Source organism: Malus domestica, chromosome 04 (genome assembly GCF_042453785.1).
Source record: "Malus domestica chromosome 04, GDT2T_hap1".
In the NCBI taxonomy this organism is placed as follows: Eukaryota; Viridiplantae; Streptophyta; class Magnoliopsida; order Rosales; family Rosaceae; genus Malus; species Malus domestica.
This window is the reverse complement of record NC_091664.1, coordinates 3963883-3973075: the sequence shown is the minus strand read 5'-3', so window position 1 is coordinate 3973075 and position 9193 is coordinate 3963883. Positions and strand designations below refer to the sequence as shown.

Genomic DNA, 9193 nt, shown 5'->3' with positions numbered 1-9193 from the left:
AAATTAACATTTGGTAAATTATTAATCACCTTCCTACCAGTGACATTGTGACATTAAACAAGAAATTTTAATGCAGGCAGTACGCACACGCTTGGCGGTACGACTTCCTTGCTTTACAAGCTAATGATCAATTCGACGCCATACGTCGAATGACCAGCTAAAACTTCCAGACTCGTTCGAATCCTCGTCTCGGTAATTTAGACGAATTTAGTATCCTATCATTTGCCAAAGAAAGAAAAAAAAAATTATACATCCACAATTTTCAACCCTCAAACATCCATTGTTCAAGTTTTTGTTTAAATAGCAATGCAATGAAGCCAACATTACTTCCTTTACCGCGGCGGTCGCCGTCGTCTCTTGTCACCTATGTTGATATAGCCTCTTGAGTTTTGAGTAAGAAAACTTTTGTTCATGATTTCCTCCCTTGTACATATTTTCCTACGCTCTTGCTGTCAGCTACTTCCCTTTCTGTACTGCTACCAGTAACAGTCTCATGCCTGCTGCTATCCCCAGATTTTGAGGTTCCGGCCCCTGTTCCTCGGCCTACTGGACCAGCTTCCTCGTCAAAATGTTTGCTTCGCTCTGCATTTTCATCCGCAACATCAGCACGGCGTTGATCCTCCTCTTCACCCCTGTATCAAATGTAGAGGACAATGCATACATTAGTCTGCTGGCATAAGAGGGAGGAGATAAAATACTTGTGCACATCAGAAGACACGAATCACAGCACCGCACAAGTGGCTAGGAACGATAAGTGTTTTTATTGACGAGCTGATGTCTAGAATGACTACTAGGCTTCTGCCAATGTTATAATGACAACAACAAAGCCTTATCCCACTAAGTGGGGTCGGCCAATATTAATCAGCATAAATTCCCGTATTACAACATCCTTTCACAAAACTCATTACAGCAGTTATTACCTAGATGAATTCTGTGAACAGTTGTAATTATGTAAACAAGTGAGGTAGGCCTGTCAAGACAAAGAAACTGAAAAGAGAACCAAAATTACATACCCCGAATAAATAACAAGCCCAACACAAACGCCAGCAAAGGCCACAAAGTACATCCAATCAACCTGAGACGATTCATGGCTTAGAAAGGGAATTTCACGTTCTAATATAAAAAAAGTACAGATGACTGCAAATTTTCATGATAAAGAATGGAGATGGCAATACAATTAGTTTACAGACCTTCTCATGGTACGCAAAAATGCGAATTAAGACTGCCCACATGTCTGAGGTTAGCAACGAGAGGTTTAACATTGTGGATCCATTAGCCTGCAAGGATAAACAAAATTCATTACACAAAGCTCTAAACCATACACTACGTGCCAAAATAAAATTCATTTACTTTTCTATGTTTTGCATGGAAAACTTGATCCCATGATCTAACCTAAAACAACCTTCTCTTAAACTGCCAAAGAAAGATGCAGGGCAGAGAATCAGCAAGCACGCGGTTGATGCTACACGAACAAGTCTTTTCATACATTCAATTGGACAATTTTATGATGTAAAACTTGACTATTAAGGGAACAGGTTACTTGATTCATACTTCATATAGAAAGTGGACGTAACTGCTACCAAACTGAGATTTCATAACTTGTAAATGAATTTTCACATGACTCGCAAAACATTAAAGGATTAATGCACATTAAGCTTCAGACTACTAGTCAAGTCATTAAATATCAATTGTTTGAAACATCATACCTTCAGTAAGACTGGGACAAATGAGTAAAACAGGAACATAGCCACTGAAAATCCAACAAAAGGAAGTACCTGTAATTAACATGGACAAGAGACCGTCAAAATGCAAGCACAACTAAATTTTAAGGTGATGGAAAATTCGTCAACTATTAGTATTTTCCCTCAGGAAGAAATTCTTCCGTACATGGTTCATTGATCTACTATGAAAATTCATTCAAGTTGTATTGTCTAGATCTGATATCAGAGCCTTTCCTATGTGTTATTGGTAGTCTGAGAAGCCTACAAAGCCCTCAAAAAGCCCAAAGGCAGCTCATACCAAATCCATAGATTCCATCAATGGCCCCAATTTTACTAGGTCAGATCAAAATGATTTAACCAGTGGAGGACAAATGGACAATGCATAATGTCTCCTGCACTATCAACTTCAAGAACCAGCTTGTGATAATCCAAGCTGACCGTACCTGTCCAGATCAGCTAATTAATCCCTACCTCATGGCTGGGGATAGACCACGAACCAAGACACTGGGCCATGTGCCCCCTCCTGAAAAAGGTGAATGTACAGTAACATCACAGGAGTTGGAGTTGTGTCAGAAGACTCTGGTGTACTACTGATACCCCATACACACACTGGCCTACCTATTCTGCCTCTGCATAAATCGGATTCAAGCTAATACAGTTTGCCTATCATATATGCTCTGCAAAAAGTCCAAACATCAGCTAAACTAACTCGGCCATGAATGCCAGTTTAGCACACCCTGGTATCCCCTACTGCAACAACCTTTTCCCTCTATGTGTTCATGCAGGTTATCACTCCTAGATGCTCACTTTGTAAATGAAGACATTTGACCACGAGAGATTGGCACCAACAATTTCCAGGTTGTTCCATATAATTTGTTGGTTAATACCAAAAATAATCAACTGTAACAATTAGTTTATTATTCGCATGAAAAGAAGAAATAACTCAGCTCTCCTTTATAGATCAATCAAATTACCTATTTTGGCACCAAAAAGCAAAAATGTCTTAAATGTGATGTAGCATGTTCAATTTGACTCTCTGTATCCAACTGATTTAACAATAAAAATGGCAGGAATATTTTAGTTTCGATATTTTAAGGGAATCAAATTCTTGCTGCTGATGTGCACTGTAGCTATGAGCAAGTTTGAATTGTTCAATAGAGAGAGAGAGAGAGAGAGAGAGAGAGGGAATCAAATTCTTGCTGCTGATGTGCAGATGTGTACTGTAGCTATGAGCAAGTTTGAATTGTTCAATAGAGAGAGAGAGAGAGAGAGAGAGAGAGAGAGAGAGAGAGACATACTGCCCCAGACGACCAGTGAATGGATTTGAGCTCATGGCGCTCCAGTATGCTCCTATAGGAATCATTAAGGGTTACAACATGATAATAGAATCACATGTATAAAACACTTAACACCACTTTGTACATGATTAACTTCTTTGTATAATCTATTATGACATTTAAAGCACAAGTTGAAGGAAATTAAGGTGTAAGTAATTCATTTGAAACTGCATGTATAGATGATCAAACAAAACTCCACATAAGCTCCAGCAATAGTATCCCCTTTAAAAAAATGAACATAATCAACTAAAAAACAATCACAGAAGTCCACACGTTTACTAAGAAGTCATAATTCTTCTAAATATTGATTGCCTAGATCCAAAACCAAAGGATACATTTGGATAGCACTGACGAAGGCACCAAACAAGCCCAGCATGGACATAAGTTCAACCCTGTCGGCATTCTTTACTAGAAACTCCTGCATAAGATAAGAGAATCAAGTAATATGCAAATGCCAAGTAGCATCTATGAAGACTTTCCCCCGTGTTAAACCTTTGTTTACTAGATATCCCATCATTATCTATGATAATGGAAACAGGCATAAGCTATGTTAATAACAAGAAATATTTGGCTACTCCTAAAACCCAGAAAGATTGAGTATTTACTTACCTCACTGACATTACTGACAGCATATAGCGTAGCACCAGCAATTACTAGGGCATCTCCTACACTGGGCTTGCTCCCTCCTACAAGTCATAACAGTGCATATAACATCAGAATACCACTCAACAAACATATGCAGGATAATTTACCCCAACCTAATTATATATGGTTAAAAGAATTTAATAACAAAACCAAGATAATTGGAAAAAGCTACACTTGACCAGACATTTTGTTTACCTGCTCGGTCACCTGCATGAACATCTGAAAAAACAACCATGACTAGCCCAGCAACACAAACCACCACACCAGTTATCTTTGCAAATCTATATTTTGTTTTTAAGAAAAGCCAAGTAAGAAGCATAACGCATGGGATAGACCAACAATCCAGCAGCATTACGCTTGTTATAGATGTGTATTGATAAGCCTTCACCACTGCAGAACAAATGATATAAGTTATCAAATATGAAACTGTTGTAGGAAACCAATTTTTATTCAAATTTACTACTAGAAATATCCAGCACACATACTGTACTTATAACTTGAAAGTAAAACTTAAGCGATGGCAGTTGTTCACAGTTTTTTTATTTTTATTTTTTATCAAGCTTCACAGTTTCTTTATTCAAGAATCAATAAGCAGAATACATCTTAGGATAGACTACACTGTAGCTGTAGTTCTAATTCGATGGTTGCATTGGTACTTGCTGTTTACATGCTGCTGTTTTGGTTTCCAGATCTTTCACACGTCAATTTCTTCATTTTTCAAGTTTTCTGTAAAATGGAAGCCTGTGCGGTGGCCAAAGCTAGGAATTCTTCTTCTTCTTTTTCTCTTTCTTTCTTTATGGGGTTGAGGCCAAGATTTGATATTAAATTCATAATATGGTTAAGTCTCCAATGTAAGGAACAAATCCTCAGAATTCCGTAAGTTGCAAACATCAGTCCAGTTTAAAAAAATAAAACCAAAGTATACGCTCGCTCTACAAAATAAAATACACACCTAGAAAATTTGCCTCCACGTCCACTATTCCCAGAAGCACATAATAATACCATTTAGCCTGCACAAATTCCGAAGGGAGATAAGAGAACAAGTCTTTAGAAACCATTTTTTAATGATTTATGAACATGTTAGTTGATTACTTCGTAGTTATGCTGTAAAAGAACCACTTAAAGGTTCACTACTTTAGTCTTTTTAGCCAGCTAAATTAGCTCTTTCTTAAACTAAACCAATAACATCAATGTTAAGATCAAAAGCCGCAACCAATTGACAGAAAGCACAATCATAACATCAACCAACCAAAATCAGTCAATCTCTCATTTGTGATCACTCAAAGGCACCTCCCACAAGGAAACACACACATTTTTAATATGCTTTAGATGTTTCATTTTGGACAATCCATATGCATGGATCATCTCACCATGGTGGCAGGTTCTATTTTTTTGCCAGACCAAGGGCAGGTTCTATCACTTCGTTTTTTTTCTTTCAGTAATTTCGTTTATTACCAAGAACCATCATTTGGTTAACTACACATGTACAATCCAAAAATCACTAATTTAACAGAACCCCCTAGGGTCACAGTTCCAGGGTCTAACAAATGCCCTTTATATGTCATCATGATTGCAGTGATCCTCCAAGTCTGCCGTTTAACAACATGCTACTAATCTATATAACAAAGTCTCAAAACACTAAAACTTAAGCTAGATGTAGATGTCTAAAAACCAAATTGTATCACATAAAGCGAAAAGGAAATCATATCTACATAAAGAAAAAAGGTAGTCTTATAGAGGCACAAAAAAAATGACCTTAAGTGGCTTCCTTCGGTAAAGCATGATACCTCCATATACAATTGCCAAGAGCACATAGTTCAGAAAAGACTGTGAAGTAGGAACATTAATTCCTGCCAAAAATAAAAACATTAAACGAATGATTAAATAATAATCCTTTTAAAAAGACCTTACATTTTGAATGAACAAGGAATACAAGAAACAATTTAGTGAAAAGAAGACTACATGACGCGGCAACCTTACATGAATCACAATATGAAGAGTTTCAGTAGAATTTGAAAAGAGGACCATCGACTTAGCCTCGGAGATTGTGGCCAACAAAACGAGAGATAATTGGTGAATGGTGAATGTATAAATAGTTACAATCTCCAAATGGGATTGTACTGTAAAAGTGGACCTCCCAAATATATACTTACATCCAACAAAACTTACTTGCAGGTTTTGGCATCTGGTAATTAAACCTCAAAAAACCAAATTTAGAAGCATAATCACCACACCAATCCAACAGCATATATCAAATAACAGATGACAGTCAATGTTTCAGAAAATGCAGAAACAATATAAAAAAAGGACAACTCCAAGCCAACAAGCCTCTCCGCTTTGCAAGGGCCGCGGAAAATGCAGAAACAATATAATTTCATAATATGGACCTTTACTTTACTCGTCAGCAATCAATCACGGATTATATTGTTCTTTGCAGTTATTACATACCCAATGACTCACTCGCATTGAAATAAACATACATAGACAGTAAAAAATAAGAAAAATCGAACCTTTTTTGGCAAGCTCAGATGATGAAAAGCCTGTAGAAGTGATCAAAAGCGAGAGAAACTGGCCCAACCCAAGACCCACCAGTGTCTTCTTTACCCAAAAATCTTTAAACCTCATCATGTTTGCCATAAAAAATCCGAGAAAACCCCAAATTCAAAGGCTTTACAAGAACCCAATACACTGACGAGCTAAATGTCGAACAGTAGAGCGAAAAAGCTAAAAACTCAGAGACCCATTTGCAGAAGCTCCACTCTTTGAGTGTTAATGGCGTTTAAAGGATGATAAATTGATAATTTACTGAATTTTGAAAACCCAAATACTAATGGTAGATTTTGTGTTTGCGTACGACTCAAGAGCGCAATGGGAAGGGGCCGTATGGATAATGAAAGGGACTGTGAAATCGGGGTTTTACCCGAATCACAGAGTGAACGGACGGCTCAGCTGAGTGAACCAAATTCTACACGACAACCAAATTCTACACGACACTTGTGACGGTTGTGTTTCAGAGCATCTCCAAACGTCAAAATGTACAAATCAATAAAAAGGTAAAAACAATATTTTTCAACCAAAAAGTTAAATTTGACTTGGCATCATATGAATTAACAACTCTCACATTTTTATTTTTTGATTGATTATAAATGTATTTTATTAATCTTATTTTTGTTTTAAAATATTTATTATAATAGTTTAATTTGACAAATTGAGTGAAGAGAAACATTTTAGAAAATATTAAAGTAGGATTATTATATTAACACCCCACAAATTGTTGAATAAACATCACATACTTAATACATCTCAGATTTGCTTTTTGAATTAAAAATTATCTTAATACACTTCATATACTTCCTCATAATATCCTCAAACCCCACATTCTTAATATATACCTTACATTTTCTACATGCACCTTATATTTTTTATACATCCCACATTTCTCAAATCTTATAAAGCTTTTAATTTGGACAAAAAATGCCGACTGGAATTTTGACAAAAGATGCCACTTGGGATTTAAAGCATATGTGGGTTGTTTTCAATTCCACCATTAAAACCCATGTCGTATGTTTTTAATATTTGGTGGTAATTTTAGGTGTTTAATTCTTCATGTAATCACTGTGATCCCTAAGAAATGAATACGAACATAGAAGCTTGAATAACGCATCAAAAGCAAGATTAAATAATTATCGATGTCGTCAAAATCACTAAAACAATAAAAAAATATGAAGTCTTACCTCATGTGAAGCTTCCAAAACATCGATTTCGTATTTCATTCGTCAAAAATAATTTTTCTCAATCAACATGTTTTTAGTTTCATTGGTTAGGGCTTTGTTCAACAATGGAGGGTCGGAGGGGTTTTGATAGTTAAAGAAGATAAATAATACATTAAAAGAGATTTGGGGTTGTTTATACCATATTTAGGGCCTCGTATATTTGGGACTTGGGCCTTGTATTTGGGCCTCACACTAAAAGCCCATACTTTGTAAAAGAGGAGGAGCCCCTTATTCTATAAAAGGGGACTCCTCCCCTCATTCTGAGGGAGGAAAATAGCCAAGCCATCCTACAAGGCTCAAAACTCTCATACATTTAGAGAGAGTCCTCATACAATTCAAGAGGCTCTCCTTCCTTCTCCCCCACCCTCCTTTCTCCGGGGGACTTCCCCCAAACACTTGTATCCATACAATTACAGAGAAACAGAATCAACTACAGTGTGGACGTAGCCCATATATTGGGGTGAACCACGATAAAATCCTTGTGTTCTTTGTGTTCTTTGTGTTCTTGAGCGTTTGTGCAGATTCACGGTCGGATTTACGTTGTTCCAAGACCGTCCCGGTTTTGTGCATCAACATTTGGCGCCGTCTGTGGGAATCGATACGAAAAGTTGTGTCGGTTCTTTTTCATTTTTTTCACCTCCGCAGTGATTCTGCAAAACCCACAAAAAACCAAGAACACCACTCTCTCTTTTGCTTCTGCACTCTAAAATCTGAGCCAAACCAGTCTCTGGTTTCATCTCTTATTCCTCTCTTCGTCTTTGGTTTCTTTAAAAAACCAAGTTCCTTCTGATTTGGGAAATAAATAAATAAAAAAATAAAATATTTGGCTAGCAGATGGCAGACAGTGAATGGAGGAGGTGAACATGTTTTTGTAGGAGGTGAGCAAGGTGGTCAAGGGCTCAAGACGCTTCGCTGACTTGATCAACGGCCAGGATCTTAAGCAAGCCAGCATACGTCACGCCTTGGTTCTCATCGCCGCCGCCTAGTTTAATCATGGCCTTGATATCTTCATCGGTGACGACGAAGCCGGCGCTGCTCATGTAATTCTTCATGTCCTCGTGGCTGAGTTTCCCGTCGTCGTCCTTGTCCATCACCTTAAACACGTCATCCATCACTCCCGAGCTTTTTGCCCTGTCGCCGCAAGCCAAGACGCGCTCGAACTCCTCATACTGGACGAACCCGTCGTTGTCGGAATCAGCGGCAGACATCATCGATCTGATGAGGTTTTAGTCCGCGACGGAGCTGGAGAAGCCGGCGTAGAAGGCCCGGAGGTCGTCTTTGCTGATCTTGCCGTCGTGGTCGGCATCCGATGCAGTGGAGGCCAAGGTGTTCGTCGACACCAGCCTCGGCACCCACCTTGCCGCCGTCGTCGACCTTTACCGGAGGATTGAACTACTATCGAGCTTTGAACTTAACCTGAGAGCTTACTGGACCATACCTGGGAGCTTACTAGACCATGGGCGGGCCTACGGATAAAGGTGCCGGTTAAGTTTATGGTGGGGGACCTGGACATCACCTATCATATTCCAGGTATCCAGAACTACATACATAAAGGTGGGTTCAAGAGAGATGTGCCGTTTCTGCAGGAGGTGGTTGTGATGGAAGATGCGGCTCACTTCATTAACCAGGAAAAGCTAGACGAAGTCAGTCAGCATGTCTACGACTTCATCAAGAAGTTCTGATCTCTATTAGCTAGACGAGCTCGCTAGCTTCCTTT

General features: G+C 38.3%; 2 protein-coding genes across 3 annotated transcripts; both read right to left on the bottom strand.

Annotated features, from left to right (window-relative positions):
• Positions 1-3: 3 nt before the first annotated feature.
• LOC103427950 (uncharacterized) lies at positions 4-6778 on the bottom strand. 2 transcript variants are annotated; one of them, XM_008366033.4, is made up of 11 exons: positions 6214-6778; positions 5459-5553; positions 4656-4713; positions 3899-4093; positions 3668-3744; positions 3394-3476; positions 3020-3071; positions 1707-1775; positions 1191-1277; positions 1014-1075; positions 4-632 (listed from the first exon to the last, which is right to left on the bottom strand). In XM_008366033.4, the coding sequence occupies exons 1-11, from the start codon at positions 6338-6340 to the stop codon at positions 410-412; spliced, it is 1128 nt and encodes a 375-aa protein (XP_008364255.2). In that variant the 5' UTR covers positions 6341-6778; the 3' UTR covers positions 4-409. The 2 variants fall into 2 exon arrangements, with proteins under 2 accessions (XP_008364255.2, XP_008364256.2); XM_008366034.4 differs by lacking the exon at positions 6214-6778 and adding an exon at positions 5684-6167.
• A 1597-nt stretch (positions 6779-8375) lies between these two features.
• LOC103427972 (calcium-binding protein CP1-like) lies at positions 8376-8684 on the bottom strand. Its single transcript, XM_070820941.1, has one exon. It carries the CDS (start codon positions 8682-8684, stop codon positions 8376-8378), a length of 309 nt encoding a protein of 102 aa, XP_070677042.1.
• Positions 8685-9193: the final 509 nt, after the last annotated feature.